The 19,580-nt window shown below is 38.0% G+C and overlaps 1 protein-coding gene across 1 annotated transcript; it reads right to left on the minus strand.

Annotated features, from left to right (window-relative positions):
- Positions 1 to 406: 406 nt before the first annotated feature.
- LOC130924199 (selenoprotein H-like) lies at positions 407 to 4,170 on the minus strand. The gene is made up of 5 exons (XM_057850606.1): positions 4,119 to 4,170; positions 3,799 to 3,916; positions 2,263 to 2,405; positions 1,050 to 1,169; positions 407 to 957 (listed from the first exon to the last, which is right to left on the minus strand). Exons 1-4 carry the CDS (start codon positions 4,132 to 4,134, stop codon positions 1,063 to 1,065), a joined length of 384 nt encoding a protein of 127 aa, XP_057706589.1. The 5' UTR covers positions 4,135 to 4,170; the 3' UTR covers positions 407 to 957; positions 1,050 to 1,062.
- Between the last annotated feature and the right edge of the window lie 15,410 nt (positions 4,171 to 19,580).

Genomic DNA, 19,580 nt, shown 5'->3' on the forward strand with positions numbered 1-19,580 from the left:
TACTATGCTTATAAACCAAACCGTGTTGAAACCCGTCAAGATATCACCGATTACTGATATGAGTGGAGAGAATCACAGTATCACACACCTTAGGTTCGGTGTTTTAGAGCCCGCCAGAGAATCTAATTAGTGCTTTGAGATTGCCACTGGTTACTATCACCGCGGACTCACAACTTTTTGCATCTAGCGCTTTGTGATATCTATATGGTGGTAAAGCTGTGGGGGGCGCATGTTGATGATGTCACATATCGGACTAGATTGGACACTAAAATTTGACGTTATTGTGTTTGAATCCTGAAGCCGAGGCCACTTTATGCATACATTCGTCTGATTACAAAAAATATAGAAGGCTCTTTGATTCTAATTAAATGCGCGCATATGAATCAGATGTCATAAAATACAAACTATTGTAAAGATTTTATTCATAAGGGGAACAAAAAGTACACTGTTATAATATCAAAATTCAAAAGTGTAAAACCTGGAATACACAAAGCGCACCACGATGTCTGGAATGGAAATGTTTGATCTAAAATTCCCCAGTAGATGTCGCTATGTGTTCATACTGAAGGTGTGAGCTAGAAGAGCTTGGTTCATCAGAGGGTAGACTGTGGGAATCCAGTTTGGTCACTCCTCGTCATTCTGCTTCCACAAGCTACACCCATGAACAATATTCTGCATGAAAAAGACGATGGGTCTTTTTCAGCAGTGTATATGTTCACACAACCGAATTTGAGTGGTCCATTGTCAAGCCAGCAACCTAAGGGGGGCTCTGGTTTGAAGTATTAAGTGAGAAAGTATCCTTGAATTGCAATTTGCAACATCTGGGAAAAAATTGATTATGTGGCTATAAACAGCTTGTTTTTGTAGAAATTTTATCACTTTGTGCCAAACTGCCTTTTGTTGTGATGCGAGTCAAACTTGCTGTCAACATTGAGCACTTGTATCTTGAATTTCTGCCTGTAAATCAAAGAAAATAATTGACTGAGTGACAACCAGTGTCTCAAAAACATTGTACACAGGGTACCAGGGCATCTTTCAAAATGACAAACCTCAACTTGTCCACTAGTCTGCACCAACCGCCTCTTTTAGAGCAGAGACTACAACATCAGGTTCAGGAAACTTCAGCCTAGCAGGTGGACCCCTCTTTATTCCAGTCCAAAGCAATGTGTCTGTTGAAATTAGACATGAGGAAACGTGGTAAGGGAAAAAGGAAAGGTGGTTGAAATTGTATAATAATTAGTAAATAGTTATTCGCATTGCACGTTATAATTCAATGTTAGGAAAGAAATAAAGTGCTGCTCATATAAAATGGACCCCCACTATTTAGTTCAGGGGTGTCCAATCCCGGTCCTCGAGAGCCCCTATCCAGCTTGTTTTCCATCTCTCCCTCCTCTAACACACCTGAATCAACTAATCAGGATCGTTATCAGGCTGCTGCAGAGCTTGCTGATGAGCTGATCATTTGATTCAGGTGTGTTAAAGGAGGGAGACACGGAAAACAAGCTGGATAGGGGCTCTCGAGGACCAGGATTGGGCACCCCTGATTTAGTTGATCAGGGCCAGATTATAGTCAAAATCTGACCAAAACTACAACCGTCCGGCTTGCTCCCTAAACATCTTATCAGCCCAGAGACATGATCAGATCACCTAAAGTGCGTACATGCCCTCTACTGACGAACTTGTAACCTACAGGCAATAATAAGTCTAATGTAATTAATCAGCCCAGAGACAAAGCAAATAAAAATCAGGATCAATGCATATTTAGAATATACCTACCAAATTTGTTATGTCCATGAATAACACAGGAGTAACAATATTACTAAGTGTTCGCACCAAGACGAATAAAGCGAGTGATACATTGAGCCTTCCTTCCAGACGGTCTAATAATCAGAGGGAGTAGTGCTGTGAGATATAATAATCCATCCACTCAATAGTGAGCCAATTGCCCCCCTCTCATCCCACACAGAACACAGACAACACAATTGCAATGTTAATATTAGCTAAAAGTTTTTTTTTTTTTTTTTAAAGATGTGGGGGGTGGGGGGTCTTCTGATACAGGTCAACCCTTACATTTAAATATGCGGGGGTTGGCTGAACTGGAATATCTTTGATGTCCATCACATTCAAGGTTGACTTTCAATTTGTCCTAATATCAGTAGAATTTTCCAACAAAATGTGAAGTTAATAAAATAATCCTAGCTACAATACAATCACTGCACAAACAATGTTGTAATTTTCCCCATGCACATTCTTTTGGCTCACCTTTGCCTCCATCTATCAGAGTGATCTCAAAGCTATGCCTGCGGGGCTTGTCGGGATTGAGGACCACAGTCAGTTCAGGGCGTGCAGTCAACAGGGCAGATTTCACCCCTTCAGCATGATGCCGATACACTCGTCAGCTCTTACTGCCCAAAATAACAGATTAAAACGAGTATGTTACTGATGATTAGAAAGTTGTAATGAGGTTAAATACTAATTCAGTAGGTTCATTACTTTTATACATTGAGTATAAGTACTTAGACTTGCGTACTCGCCGATGCCAAGTACCAAAACTTGAGAATACTATTATGTTACTAGTAGAGCTGAAACGATTACTCAAATAATTCGAGTAACTTAATTTTAAAAATTGATCAAGGAATTTTCTCCGCCTCGAGTAATTGTTTAATTTTGCCAGCTCTAAGCATGACTTTTACCCGAACTACTTTTAATGCGGCACAATGCGCTGACGTCACATGCAAGGAGTAAGAAGACAGAGATGGCGGATATATTTGATTTCAACCATGCATGAATATAGATGTAACGACGAAGCAGACGAAAGCGAGAAAAGCATTTCAAGCTGGACACCAAGGCGAACACTGTTTCATATATTCACTGTAAGAAGCGCTTGCATAACACTACAGCAAGTCTTCAATGCTGCAGCTCCACCGAAGGCATCCCGTTTACTCGGAGAGCGGAGGAGCGATACACTGGACAAAGTAAAATTAACGTAGCGCTAATAAATAAGATTAACATTACTGTACCTTGCTAACGTAACGTAACGGAGGGCTACATTTCTATTAATTACGAATACCGTCGATGCCTGGCTAACATGTCTTTCGTACAGGCTTTATTTATTCTGTAAAAACAGTGCTTTAGAGTGATGAGGGTGTAAATAAAAACATAATAAAGCTAACTGTGAATTTTAGCTCAGTAGTCATTGATGGATAAAAAAACAAGTAGCACTGTTGCCTAATGTGCTCCAATTCAGCAGGTATCATACATTTATTTTGAAAACTGCAAAAACTCAGAATCCTATCAGGACTTACAATTCAGACTAACTTAAAACTTCACTAGAACTCAAAATAGCTTAACACAAATGAAAATTCAATTGAAACACGTGGAAAAAACACCTAACTTTTAAATGATGTGATCAAGCGTAATGAAATTTTTAGCTAAGAAATAAGATTTAAAAAAAAAAAAAAAAGATCTTAAGTTTTTGAGTTAAAGCAGTGAATTTGTATTTTTTCTAGTAATATCTGAGATGCAATTGTTTGCTGTTTTCAACAATGTACATCTAAAAGACATTGTTTGTCTGAAAATGGTTCAATTTTAGGTGAAATGTCCCATTTTCTCCTGTTTATTTATAATTACTCCTTACTTTAGAAAAAAAAAATTATCCGATTAATCGATGAATTAATTGAATTTTCAGTAGATTACTCGATCACTAAAATACTCGACAGCTGCAGCCCTAGTTACTAAGTATGGTATGAACACCAACCCCGGTGCTCCAGTGGTATTTATTCTGACAAATGATCTTACCAGTGTTCAATAACTACTTTTGGGCCTTCCAGCACAGGCATTTCTTCTCCTTTTGCCTCCTTAGCAGGTTTGGTCTTCTCTTCTTCTGCCACAATTTTGCGCTTTCTTCCACCACGAGCTAGAAAATACCATCGTTTTATACAACTCGATTTTACATCGATAAATGGAAGCTGTGTTTTAATGATATAGAACAAAAAGTTGACATTAATATATTTTTGACCAACAATGTAAACCCGAACAACCGAACTTGTAAATACATTTCTTATGGTACAAACTACAGTGGCGTTATGAAAGCTAAAACAAGCAAGGACATGACCAACCTGCTGCAGACGCCATTGTTGTTGTGAAACTTTCGCGGGTTAGTGGACTGTACCAATGCACCTTTGGCTGAAGGGGATTCGGATCAAACCAATACTAAACATTTTCAAATGGTTTGTGTTGAAGTTTGTCTTGATCTTTTTTTTTTTTTTTTTAAAGTCTGATATCGATGTAAATGTCTTTTTCTGCTAATTTGCCTGATAATCCAACGCCAATTAAAAATAACTACAATTTGCATCTCTAATTGCCATGAAAATGTTTTCTAAGCTGCTTCAATGTATGTATTATTCATTCAATCAACTTTCAATTAAAAAATGTGAGATGTTAGCATTTTTCATTTCAAGTAATTATTTTTTTCTGAATCTTTCCTGTTCAGCTGCTTAGACACAGAGAATGGGAATCCGAGTGTCTTTATTGGCTGAACAGTTTTAATGTGCCACATGGGAGTTTGAGTTTGTATTACTCCTACTGTGGTCGTTTATATTATGGTATTTATTCAGAGAAGGTAGCTGAACAGAAAAGGGTTTTAGGCAGTGATTAATTTGTAAATCATAAGGTGCCGGAACGCAATGTACAAATGAAAGCGCAGGGATGATGAGACGGGCATAGGTCCCGGAACATACACAGAAAATGGTGCTGCAAACAACACGCAAATACCCACTTGCATTGCTGTGGGACTTACAAGCCTCAATATCAGATAATGTCCGTGGTATAAATGTTATGACAACAATTTACAATTATTTAGGCTATACTCTGCATACCATGGGCAATTGCCCACATAACCACAGGTGGGACTTACAGTAACGTAGGGTCTAACTTGCAAACATAAAAAAATCAGAGATTACAATAAATGCACAAACCCCTTCTTTTGCGAGTTTCATTCCCCCGTCTTCTCTGGCCCCAAAGTTCTCACCACCTTACAAACAGTGCAGCCCAAACCTAAATTTCCCATAAGGGTACTGGGCTGTTGCTCCGGCTTTTGGTGGTCCACCTTTCTGACTTCTGGCGCTCTAACCTGACCAGTTGCTGTCACGGTAGCAGCGTCCTGCCCCGGCTTGCCTGGCTGTATGTGAAACTGGCTAGCTGCTGCGGCGCTAGCCTCCTGCTGCACCCGGTCTTGCCTATTAGTTTGATCACTGCAGCTGCCCTCATCGCCGGTTGTTGCCTTTCTGGTTCGTTTTGAACCATCTTCCTTTTTTTTTTTTTTTTTTTTTTTTTTAAAAGACAGTAAATGCAACTGTCTTTTTGGCATGTTGAAATACTGTTTGATCCTGGCTGCTTGCTCCCAAGATGCCGCAAATTTCTCAATTTTTTTTTTTTATGTCCGGGGCGCGATTTGTTGGTCCAGCTTTTCAGTGCATCAACAAATCTCCCACTCTTTCAAATGATGTTAAATTTTTATAAACGACATGCAATTCTTGGGATTTGTTCTGTAAATGAATTCATGCGTATTATTATTTTATTTGATATTGTAATGTCCTTAACTACGCACGGTCCCTTTAAGAGACGCTGGGACTGGAGAGCTGTGAGGTTGGTGGAAGCGAAGGGGAGACAGGTGAGAAGCAAAAGTTAGCGGTCGAATGTGGCGGCAGTCAGCTGTTATTTTCTTTATTGTTTTCTTATTGTTGCCACAATAAAGTGGAAAAAGCCATCAACGACTCCTCTCCTTCTTTACCCCCATTTAGGGCTACAATACATTATTTAAAAACGTTTTTATATTATTATTATTTTCTATACACGAGAGGTTCCCAAATAAGTCCCAGAACACAGGGAGGCCAATCTAGAGGTGCCGGATCTTGTTCCGGCAGGATCCGGCACAAATTAACCCCTGGTTTTAGGAGGCTATGGAGAAAGAAAAACAGAAGAACAGACGGGATAGTGGTTAAAAAAACAACAACCACCAATTTTAAATAAATATGCTGCCTACAGTAATTCAAGTATTGTTGCTTTCTAGTCTTGCCTTATGAGGAGGGAAACCCAGTAACCAAAAAAGAGGATGAGAGAAGATAGGACACATTAAAGTGTATGTGTATCGGTGAGTGTGCTGTGTGTACGGGTGAGTGTGCATGTAATCAAAATAAAATTACAATTTTTTTTGTTTAGTTTTCAGTTTTTAATCTGATGCTGATTTTGAAAACTTAAAATTACAGGCTCAATTTTGGGTGATGCAAACTGAAACTCAGCTCACCATTTTGGCGGTGCTCTCCTGCATTTCATGGTCCTCATCTTCTTTGGTTCTCTATTTTAAATTCAGATATAGGAAAGCCAATTACATGCAATTACATTTTAGGCCACCGGGGGGCACGTCCCCCTTTAATCTCTGTGTATGGTTCACTCTGCAAATATACGTATATATTAAGCTTGAGAACGATAAACCGATACGACCGGATATCCGGTTTTACAGGTGAGAGATACAGCTGTATCGATAGTAGAGTTACCATTCGACAGTAATTAGCCATTAAATATTCAAAGAACCGATAGTAGAGATAGAATTCGGCTATCACGAGCACAAGAATCTGCTTCTAATGCCTTGTTCAATGCATTGCTTAATATGATAATAATTTAGCTTTTACCTCACATGCTGCGCTTGTGTCATTCACCACACAGCGCTCTTAGATTGTGACCGCCGCCGTGGTTGCCTCAACTTCCCATTCATTTCGGCAGAACTGCTAGAAGTCGCCGTCATTACCCGGTCGTCACGGGCGTGTCATAACAACGCGTGAGCTAACAAAACCACTGTAACGCACGCTCCGTAGCGGTTTCTTCACAGCCCAAAACGAAACTAGTAGTGGCAACGAAGCAACATGCTAAAACAATGGACAGTTTGCGCACCACGCCAGCGATGTGCAGCGATTGATTTTCAACGCACCCAGGAAAACAAAAGTCGGACTTAGAAGTGATGAAGGCAGCCAGATCTGTTCGCATGGGACAGAGCTTTTGTGAAGAGCGGGTACAGAGATCGTGAGTTTTTAACCCTGAAAAATAACCCACTACAATGGTGGAAAGGGCGGCATAGTGTTTCCACGAAACGCAGTCTACTTAAACATGAACATGTGGATCAGTTGATCTTCCTCAAGAAAAATCTCTCCTTCAAAAAAGATATAGACAGTGATGAGGAATTTAAAAAATGTGGAAGCACAGGCGTAAGTGAATGACTTTGCTGTGTATAAGGTTAAAGTAATGATTATAGACCTGTCTGTCTAAAATGCCATGTTTTTATTCCCCCAGTTATACCAGTGGTAAAGCATAAACTATTATTTATTTATGATGACACTAGCAGTTTTAAATCTTTTTTCTAGAGCTGCTGCATATAATATTTTTGCTTGTAAGATGTTTACGTTGAAAGTTTGCACTTAAAGTACTTACCTATTGTGTTCAAAACACCAGGAAATACAGTAATTAAATTACTGCACTTTATTGTTGTCTGTCACTGGAGTTTTATTCTACTATCAATCCCATCCAACAAAATGACGGTCATATAGTAAGCTTTATCTTTTTTTTCATAAAAAAATAAAACAACATTGGTATGAAATTTTGTTGTTTAATTTAATCTTCAGTCTTTTTTATATGTTTAAAATACTGTACGAACAAACACAACAAATGTTTACTATCGTATCGTTTTCACTCTGTATCGAACCGCATCGTTCTTAAACTGTATCGAATCGTATCGAACCGCTCGGACTTAAAAATGTATCATTTTTTATTCGAATCGTCCCTGTGTATCTAGATACATATCGAATCGGCTTCATGCCAGAGATTCCCAACCCGAGTATATATAGACAGTATAACTCTTCCCTCCCCCTGCCCCCATCTCCCCTGGTAGGGTGGGTGGCTGTTCATGTCAAGCTCAGGTCCTCTACCAGAGGCCTGAGAGTTTGAGGGTATTGCGCAGTATCTTTGCTGTTCCTAGGACAGCTGTCCTCTGGACAGCGATGTCTGATGTTTCTCCAGGTATCTGCTGGAGCCACTTCTCCAGTGTGGGGGACAAAGCCTCAGTGCTCCTATGACCACGGCCACCACTGTTGCTTCCACCTTCCAGGCTCTCTCAGCTCTTCCTTGAGCCTTGGTATTTCTCTAGTTTCTCATGTTCCTTTTTCCTGTTATTGCCATCATTGGGGATGGCTACATCGATCACAACGGCTGTCCTCTGCTGTTTATCCATGATCATGATGTCCGGTTGGTTGGCCACGACCATCTTATCAGTCTGTATGCAGATGTTCCACAGGATCTTAGTCCTCGCATTTTCCACCACATTGGAAGGTGTTTCCATTACGATCTTGGGCTCTCTAGTCCATACTATGCACAGATGTTTCTGTACACTATACCGGTTACTTGGTTATGGTGTTCCATGTATTCTTTTCCTGCCAGTATCTTGTAGCTTGCAGAAGTAAAAATGCATATTAATTAAAAAAAAAAAAAAAAGATGCTGGTTTTTCAGATATTTAAAAAAAAAAAAAAATGTAATATTAATTTTTTTTATTTATCTAAAATGCCAGGAAAATGAAACAGCCTTTTATTAACTGTTAAATAATCCATAACTAAGTAACACAGATAGCAGCAGCCCAAAGTTAAATTTAGTTTGTATATGGCGGAAAACACAGACAAGACTGAAAAAGCAGTTTCTGCTCTTGCACGCCTCTTTAAAAGAAACTGCTGTATTTTAAGCCATAACAACTGTTGTGTTTGACAGAACAATATGTCTGTATGCTGCCATAGCAGATTCATGGCGCATTAAGCCCCCAAACTATTTTAAATGTGTCCGTTTTACCCAGGAAACCCCTGTTTACAAACGTCGTGCAACTGCTTTGTTTCAACCAAGCCATAAAACGAAGGTAATCAATTATATGTATTATTCAAAATGTCTGGTATTTTTAGCTTAGAATCATTAATTGATGTCTAATACTTCATTAAAAAAAATAAAATAAAAATAAATTTTTAAATCATTCACTCACATATTTTAAACTTTTAAACAAATTACGTCACAATGGAAAAAAATGGTGTCTGTAAAACAGTCACGTATATCTACCTCATAACTATCGGTTGATTGTATTTTTGTTGTTGTTGTTATTGTTGCATTTTCTCCGATATGTCAGATGATAAATAACCGATCCAAACCAAGAAAACTTTGAAAAAAAAGATTTAAAAGGGTAAATATCTGAAAAAGAAAATCTCGACCACTCCTTGATGTCTACGATTTCTACATCGCGGGCCTTGCTATATTACCATGTTTCACCCATAAAATCCCTCAAAAATCCAGCTCTAGCCATTCACAGCTGTGTCTTGACACTCAGTGATGAAACAAGGTAAGCATGCGATAATATCTCGTTAAAGTCATGGCGTCTTTAATTTTGCTCTTTCATGTTCTCACCTTCAGATAGGGTTTCGCTGTTAATTTTATTTATTTATTTATTTAAAGCCCTCCTGTTCATAATTGTTCTTCCCCCATAAAATTGAGATTTTAAGCTTTCCAATGATGTATCACATATGAATATCGGACAATTTTGAAACCTGGCCAAATTGGGGGTCTCAGAGCGGAACTTTAAGTCACCTGAGTGTTTTCCGCCAAACAGTGGGGCAAATAAGTATTTAGTCAACCACCAATTGTGCAAGTTCTCCTACTTGAAGTGATTAGAGAAGCCTGTAATTGTCAACATGGGTAAACCTCAACCATGACAGACAGAATGTGGAAAAAAAAACAACAACAGAAAATCACATTGTTTGATTTTTAAAGAATTTATTTCCAAATTAGAGTGGAAAATAAGTATTTGGTCACCTACAAACAAGCAAGATTTCTGGCTGTAAAAGAAGTCTAACTTCTTCTAACGAGGTCTAACGAGGCTCCACTCGTTACCTGTATTAATGGCACCTGTTTTAACTCATTATCGATATAAAAGACACCTCTCCACAATCTCAGTCAGTCAGTCACACTCCAAACTCCACTATGGCCAAGACCAAAGAGCTGTCAAAGAAATCAACTGTGGGAGCAATTATTAGAAAATGGAAGACATACAAGACCACTGATATCTCCCTCGATCTGGGACTCCATGCAAGATCTCACCCCGTGGCGTCAAAATGATAACAAGACCGGTGAGCAAAAACCCCACAACCACATGGGGGGACCTAGTGAATGACCTATAGAGAGCTGGGACCACAGTAACAAAGGCTACTATCAGTAACACAATGCGTCGCTAGGGACTCAAATCCTGCACTGCCAGACGTGTCCCCCTGCTGAAGAAAGTACACGTCCAGGCCCGTCTGCGGTTCGCTAGAGAGCATTTGGATGATCCAGAAGAGGATTTGGTGATTGTGTTATGGTCAGATGAAACCAAAATAGAACTTTTTGGTATAAACACAGGTTCTCGTGTTTGGAGGAGAAAGAATAATACTTAATTGCATCCGAAGAACACCATACCCACTCTGAAGCATGGGGGTGGAAACATCCTGCTTAAGGGCTGTTTTTCTGCAAAGGGACCAGGGCGACTGATCTATGTAAAGGAAAGAATGAGTGGGGCCATGTATCGAGAGATTTTATACTAAAAGTCTCCTTCCATCAGCAAGGGCATTGAAGATGAGACGTGGCTGGGTGTTTCAGAATGACAATGATCACAAACACACAGCCAGGGCACAAAGGAGTGGCTTCGTAAGAAGCATTTCAAGGTCCTGGAATGGCCTAGCCAGTCTCCAGATCTCAACCCCATAGAAAATCTGTGGAGGGAGTTGAAAGTCCGTGTTGCCCAGCGACAGCCCCAAAACATCACTGCTCTAGAGGAGATCTGCATGGGGGAATGGGCCAAAATGCCAGCAACAGTGTGTGACAAGCTTGTGAAGCGTTACAGAAAACGTTTGGCCTCCGTTATTGCCAACAAAGGGTACATAACAAAGTATTGAGATGAACTTTTGGTATTGACCAAATACTTATTTCCCACCATGATTTGCAAATAAATTCTTTAAAAATCAAACAATGTGATTTTTCTGTTTTTTCCCCACATTCTGTCTCTCATGGCTGAGGTTTACCCATGTTGACAATTACAGGCCTCTCTAATATTTTCAAGTGGGAGAACCTGCACAATTAGTGGTTGACTAAATACTTATTTGCCCCACTGTATATAAAATACTGTAGCACCAGTAGTGAAACACAAACTCTATAAAGTAGCAATGTCTCATCTATAACAAAGAGCCTTTAATTTCTCAAAGCTAACGCTTGTGTTGCATCATCGTTCCAAACATTTTTTTTAAGTTATGACCTTACAAAATGTATGAGTATAATAAACCTGTGTTTATTAGACTCCATTACCTTACTATTTGCTAATCTTAATTGAATATTTTGGAATATTATAGTATTCTGTTTTACATGCCTGCTCCTGCACAGTTACGCTTTCGGCGCTTGGTAGGAATTGAAAATCTGTGCGCCAAAATCGTAGTACTACAGATGAATGCAAGGCTGGTGTCCGACTGTTACATTTACTAATCATAAACATCTTCCTTGTGCTGAGTGGCTAAAGTATGACATCCGAAACACGCAAGAATGAATGAAAAATCTGCCAAACACCAGATGGATGTACTCGATTCCATCAAATCCAAAAGCAAATACCATATGGAGTTACCAAAATAATAACGGATGCATGCTTCTTACCCAAGATGTGGTATTAACATTTATAGAAAAACTGTGCAAATGTAAATGTTTGACGACATCGTAGGGCGCGACTGTGCCAACAAACAAAGGCTGTCAAATCTCCCAGAGCGAGGTGGCGTCTGAGTCATCCATGCTCATAATCTTCGTTCTTTTTGTTTTCTCGCCAAACAACGCTTGTTTTAGCTCCAAGTTATTTTGCATTGTAGCCGTTGTGCACGTGAGATTTAATCACAAAGCTCACGTGTCCTCACCTCACCATCCTCTCATCTTTTCACTAGCCGAGGCCTAATGATGCTGACTTTTGCTAATGCAATACATTGTTTTGCTGTTCAAAAATAGTTTTGCCACACATTAATGCTTCTATTGGTAAGTAAGGATTGCTTCAATGTTACATTTATCACTCTGTTGGGCAGTTGACAGCAGCGGTCACTGACCCAGAGGCTTGTGTTTCCATGGGCAGGACAAAATGAACTGGTCAGTGTGTGCTGTAGCCTGTAGGAAAGCAATTAGGCATGCTGTAGGTCACTAGTTGCTCTGCTATATTTAATTCTATTCTTCCTGGGCTTTGGCCATCTGTGTGCTTACATGTTATTTCATCCTATCCAAATTTGACATGAACAAGAATGAACGTCATCAAAATACGTACGTCAATGACACACCGACTCACAGATGTGCACGGGAGACTGACAAGAGAGAATTTGGATCCAGACAAAGAATGAGTGACAACGTAAAAAGCACCCACAAAAGAGAGAGAGAAAAAAGGCCAGAAGAAAAATAGCACCGAGTTTTAGAACACAAGGAGTGGGTGCTGTGTACGCACGTCATTGCAGTGACTTCCTCTTCGCTAATGGACTTAATGTCCACGGTTGTGTAGTTGTACCGGAAAAGCACACCATCTATAACCAATTAGTAGTATACAGGAAGCTTTGCAATGATGGAACGCAAACGCCTACACTTCTGGGACATTTGGGGAAAATATTTGAAAACTTTTGAAGCTGATAGCTGATTTCCATGCTCATACAGAGATGCATGTTCTCGACTTCATCATACGACATGGCTAGCAATATAAAACAAACTTTTTCCATGTGTCTATCATTAATGTTTGTCCACTGGTGAAGTTGGCTGGGATTTTTGGCTCACATTTTGACATTACGAGACGAAAACATATCCTATACAGTACAAAGTGGATGTGCCATTAGCAGGTTACGACGTAAAGATTGATAGCGTCACAGAGAGTCATAGTAATCTTTATTTTGGATCTTGCTGTTCTATTTTTTGTGAGAAAACACAATGCAAAAAGTATGCATAAGTGCTGAATATGATGGAGCAATTTTGATCAAGTGCTTATCAACAGAAAAAAAATCCTGTTGAACAATAATAATGATAAAAAACAAACAAATCATTTTTATGATGTGTATTAGTACAGAAAAAGTCAATAAAAGTCAATATTTCTAGGAAGTTTTTCAATGCCAGAATTGTTTTAGCCAAGGGCGTTGGTTTGCATAGGGACGGTAGGGACATAACACTACCAATTTTTCAGAATGTTCAAATTGTCCCCACCAACTTTAAAGCAACCTTATTTGCATTATGTAATGAGTTCAGTTATATATCTTCAGTAATTTAGATTGTCTTCCCATATGCTGTAAAGAAAGAATTGACCCTACCATTATTAAGTGAATTATTTTCATTATGTTCAGACTTAAATTTACCCTTTTCACTTGCTGAATGTGCCAGTCCATTTTTTTTCTTAGCCAGCAGCAGCCACTGTCGGCAATGTAAAAAGACGCCAATGTTGTGGAGGTGGGGGACACACCACTAACTTTGCTACTGAAAGTCCAACCTGCATCAGAGTTAGCATAACATTAAACTGTGTGAATATGCTAACCTGCAAAACTCGAGTAGGAAGCTGCTTGGAGAGAAGTGTCCTCCTGTATGTGTTTTCTACTGTTAACGTTAAATTGTCAGAAATGTAGTGAACCGAGGTTTACCCCCTTCTCCGCAATTTTCCTTTTTATTGTATTTATGTGGTCTTAAAGCAGCCCTAAGAAGATTTCATTTTTTTGTTGAGTTTGGCTGTCTTGTGGCAAAAAGCAAAACAAAAGCAGTAGTGTTTTACCTGAAGGAAACCTCAATTTATTATTATTATTTTGTTGTTGTTGTTATTCCCCGCCTAAGAAGTCTTTTAAGTTATATGGAATTTTTTTATTTAGACAGATAGTGTTAGACAGATAATGTTGAGTGGACAAATGTTTTTGTTTTTAGCATTCCTGGATAGTTAAGAGATTATCATGAAGTTTGTATTTATATTGTGTTTTAATATAATTTTTTTAAAGTTATGTTCAAATATTGCAATTTAAATTTGCTAATAAAATCCAAACATTTATTCTGGAAGTTTCCAAAATGTTTCTTGAGTAGTTTTTGAAAACTAAAGTTTGAATCGAACGGTGTATCACCTCAACCAATACACATGAAAGTTAGCATAAGTCAATACAGATTTATTTTGCATTGATCATTTATCCTATCAAGTAATTAAGGTTCATATTCTTGACAAATGTAGCCCTGACCCCTGTTCACTCAATCTGTTTGGTCTTATTAATGTCCCATCCCCAGCAAAAAGTGTATATGCAGGTTATGCTGTTATGTCGTCCCTACCAATGTTGACACCAAACCTTCGCTCTTGGTTTTAGCCATTCAAATGAGAGGACCTCAGGGGTCAGCAACCTGCAGCTTTAGCGCTGCATGTGGCTCCTTAGCGCTGCTCTAGTCGTTCCCTGGAGCTTTTTCAAAAATGTTTGAAAATGGAAAAATATATGGTGGAAAACACTCAGGTAACTTCTGCTCTGAGACCCTCAATTTGGCCAACTTTCAAAATTGTCCGATATGCATGAGTGATACATCCTTGGAAAGCTTAAAATCTCAATTTTCTTGGGGAAGAAAAATTTTGAACAGGAGGGCATTAAAAAAAAAAAAAAAAATTAAACTGCGAAACACTGTCTGGAGGTGAGAGCATGAAAGACCAGAATTAAAGACGGCATGACTTTAACGAGATATTATCGCGTACTTACCTCCATGTAACATGTATCACCGAGTGTCAAGACACCGCTGTGAATGGTCACAGCCAGATTTTTGCGGGATTTTATGGGTGAAATTGGTCATATAACAAGGGTTGCAATGCAGAAATCTCAGATATCAAGGAGTTTTTTTTTTTTTTTTTTTTAAACATTTACCCTTTTAAACGTTTTTTTTCTTCAGTTTTTCTTTGTTTGGATCAATTATTTATCATCAAACATATCAGAGAAAATGCGACAGTAACAAAAAAAATACAATTAACCGATAGTTATGAGGTAGATATCCATGACTTTTTTACAGACACCATTTTTTTTATTGTGACGTAATTTGTTTCAAAGTTTAAAATATGCAAGTGAATCATTTTATAAAGTCGTTATTTGTTCAAACTAAATATTAGACATCAATTACCGTAATTTCCCGAATATAACGCGTTTTTTTTCCCCCAAAATTAAAAAAAAAAATTTAAATCATGGTGCGCATTATACATGGATGGAGACAGAAATATATATTATATAAATTATATATACATATATATATATATATATATATATATATATATATATATATATATATATATATATATATATATATATATATATATATATATATATATACAGTGGTACCTCTACATACGAATTTAATTCGTTCCAGGACCTTGTTTGTAAGTCGAAATGGTCGTATGTCGAGCAGGATTTCCCCATAGGAATACATTATAATTCCATTAATTCGTTCCAAAGCCTAAAAACATACACTAAATTCTTAATAAATACTGCTGGCACTGTTACAAATGGCAATTAAACATAGAAAAACAAATAAGTTATGAATACATAATTCAGAATAATATAATAATAATAAGAATAATTAATAATTATTCCTGTAAATAATGTAACGAAGCGGATTCTAATATGGCGGACACTTTTTACTGTCCCTGAACGCACCGCGAAGCTGACGTCTCAGTGAGATAGGTCGGTGCGGTAGAGATAATACTTTCGTTTTCTTGAGAGCAGTCAAGTGCTTAAGACAATGGGCGTTTTGTGTTGGATAAGTTCTTAAATAAATGATAAAAACGTGACGAAGCTGGCGATTTCCTTGGCAATGTTACCACAATGGTAACTGTCACCTTAACTTATAAATAGTGGCGAACGGTGGTCGGAAGAGTATGGAAGAGGACCACGGAGCTGTATTGTTGAGCCAGTTCAGGGACGCGCACCCCAAGCTCATATTTTTCTTTAACTTGCATCTTCGTTTCAAAGGTAAGCATCATTTTTTTCCTTGTTTCTCCAACTGTATCAACTTTTTTTGAAAACTGTGTTGATTTCTCACACAAGAAAATCCACCGTGCGTTCGTTTCCAGTGCTGTCATGTCGTCGTATTTCGAGCAACTCGTCGGATGTAGAAACAAATGGCGGCTCAAATTTTACGTCGGATGTCGAAAAGATCGTGTGTCGAAGTGATCGTATGTAGAGGTACCACTGTATATATATATATATATATATATATATATATATATATATATATATATATATATATATATATATATATATATATATATATATATAAAAAACGTTTTTTTTTTTTTTTATTGACACGGCCATGTTGTGTTGAAGAAAAGTATGCGGCAATCCGTTGCCGACCATTATGGTACTTGACGACACCATTTTGTTTCGGTAATACTTCAGTCTGATCGGCCGAATGATTTCGTGTGTGTTAAATTCAGCTTTTTTCACTCTTCATAAAGCACAGAACTTAGTTTCTTGAACTCATTTGAGTCAACGTTTATTGCAGCTCCGCAACTCGGACCATAACAAACTTAACACAACACAGACTTCCTGTGTCCATCAACTATATCTGTCCCTCAGGAACCTCAAACCCAAATAACAATAGTTCCTATTGTTACTGTTGTGTCGACAGCGATGAGCTCTCTCAGATTTCCGACTTACGTTCTCACTTTCATTTTACCGTATCAATCCATGGAGGAAACATTTATTCATCATGATGAAACGAGCAAGTTATACAGCAACCTTTAAAAGAAAAGTGACATCTGTTATGTTTTCTCCTGGATTCTGGTAAGTTCAAGAAGTTATTAGATCATATTATTACCGTACATATTGTCAGTTTACGGTAATGTTTTGAACTACCAATGTGCTATGCTTGTGCTGTGTTTCACCAGTCGGTAAAATGACATTTCTGTATCTGTACATGAGCTCTGTTTTCTTGTATTCTTCTATTTATTGGTGCTATAATTAGGGTGCGCGTTATACACGGGTACAATAATTTCCCCTAGATTTTACAGGTAAGTTTGGGGTGCGCGTTATACACGGGTGCGCCTTATATTCGGTAAATTACGGTAATGATTCAAAGCTAAAAATGAAAGACCTTTTGAATAATACATATAATTAATTACCTTCGTTTTATGGCTGGGTTAAAACAAAAACGGTTGCGCGACGTCTGTAAACTGGGGTTTTCAGGGTAAACCGGTAGGTGGATGGTGAGATTGTGTAAAGCGCTTTGAGCGCCTTGAAAGGTGGAAAAGCGCTATATAAGTGTAACACCACTTAAAATGGACAAATTAAAAATAGTTCGGGGGCTTAATGCCCCATGAATCTGCTATGGCAGCACATAGAAATATTGTTCTATCGAACATAACAGTTGTTTTGGCTTAAAATACAGCAATTTCTTTTAAAGAGGAGTGCAAAAGCAGAAACTGCTTCATCAGTCTTGTCTGTGTTTTCCACCATATTTACATTTTTGTTTTAATATGGTTTCTGTAGGAAGACAAACATGACGCAAACATTTTTCTAATTCATTCATATTATCATGAAGTTAATCTTGAGGCGGCATCATACAACAGCTGTAGTCATGTGTTGCGTCATTCTCTATAAGATGCACTGCACGAAAAACAAACATTTAATCGTTAAGATTCATTTTGTATTTGTAGTCAACTTACTCATTTTGGTAGTAGGCAAATATAGCTAATATAAATACATCAAGCGTATGTTGCCTTCGTTATAAGGCTTTTAATATTCTGCGGCTCTAGACATATTTGTCTTTTTGGTCCAATATGCCTTTTTCAACATTATGGGTTGCCGCCCCCTGCCCTTGACTATTGCGATAGCAATGATGTTTTCATGTAAGACGTCACTTAAATAGTCGTATATACGTACAGGGATTTAGCTCAGAAAAAAATGAGAATTTTGTGTATTTTGTCATATTCCTATTGCTGTAAGTTGTTCTATGTTGCCAAACTTTTGGTTCGGTGGCTCCCAGTCTGCTGCTTTTTTGTGCTAGTGTGCTCCCAGTCGTAAAATGCAGTAATTTCGTACACAAATCTCATTCGCAGCAATTACTTAAAACAGCACTACCAAAAAAAAAAAAAAACACAAAAAAACAAACAAAAAAAAACCCCACACACATTAATAAACTGATAACGCCATGCTGGTATGCCACAGTGTTTGGCTTTCCACTGTATGGTTTCCATATGTTACATTAATGGTTAATCCCGAAATTGTATCATAAAGCCAAATTTTGATTACTTTGAGCCTTTTGTCAGTACTGTATAACCCTAACATTTTGAATGTTTTGTCCACACAGTATTTGAACAAGTTACCAGACCATATGTCTTTCAGCAAGTGCCATTTTAGGCTTGATAATTTTTGTAATTAATTAATTTATTTATTTATTTTCCCTTCAGGCATGACAAATCCAAAGAAACATACAGCATTTATATGTGTTTACAATTAATTCAACCCAAAAAGAAAAGGGCTGACGGGAGAAACCGAAGCTTATTGAAACCCGTCCCCAGTATACCATATAGGACGCAGAAATGCGTCCTTCGCCTTCGAGTGTCTGTGAGTAATTATTGCCACTTTTTATTATTGATACACAAAACTCCTTCAGGTACTCAGGGCATTGAATAAATGGCAGCTGGATCTTCTAGGCAGGATTCATTAATTCATGCAACAATAACACGTAGTTACTATGACAGCACCAAGACTTTTTTTAATGATCTGATAAAGCATGATTGGTGGAGATGTGAAACATCATCCAAGACAACCAGAAAAGTCCAGTTCTGATCGATTCGATGTTCGAAGCATGAACTGATTGGATGAATGAGAATTTTCATAGGTAATTCCTTGAGATGCTCAAAAAGCTGAAGTCTCACAAAATTTGTAGTTAAAGTCCCATTTTTGTCAGGTATTTGTGGCATTCATGTACAGTCGTACCATCATTCTTCTCATTACAGTAAAAAAGTGGTCGCTCATGTACTGTAGTTTGGAAATGTGTGAGTGTATCACTAACACATTTGAATCATCGGCATCACAGTTCGGACTCTGTTGAGTAGGTGTGTGAACTCCTGAAAGATGCCAGGTGCCCTTTTTGGCCCTATACTTGATTCACCCCCCTTTTAACACATTTTCGGACAACTCATTATATACCCGATATACTGTAGCTTGTGAATGTGCCGAATGAATAGTGTTGTTGTCAATGAACTTTACAGTTACACACGCTGCCTCATGATCTTGCATGGCCCTCAATTAATGGACTCATGCAATGCAAACATAATAATTTTAAAAGTGGAGAGCTTTGCTCTGCTAAGCATCCCCACTAAAACCGTTGGCAGTGACTCACATCACTACTGTAATTTTCAAGTGTCAAAACTAATTTCTCATAAGTTTCATCAGTTTGAGCACTATATTTATATCATTATCATTGTTATTATTATTTATATATTTATATCCAATTGTCACCTATGAGCCTGACT

Source organism: Corythoichthys intestinalis, chromosome 11 (assembly GCF_030265065.1).
Source record: "Corythoichthys intestinalis isolate RoL2023-P3 chromosome 11, ASM3026506v1, whole genome shotgun sequence".
In the NCBI taxonomy this organism is placed as follows: domain Eukaryota; kingdom Metazoa; phylum Chordata; class Actinopteri; order Syngnathiformes; family Syngnathidae; genus Corythoichthys; species Corythoichthys intestinalis.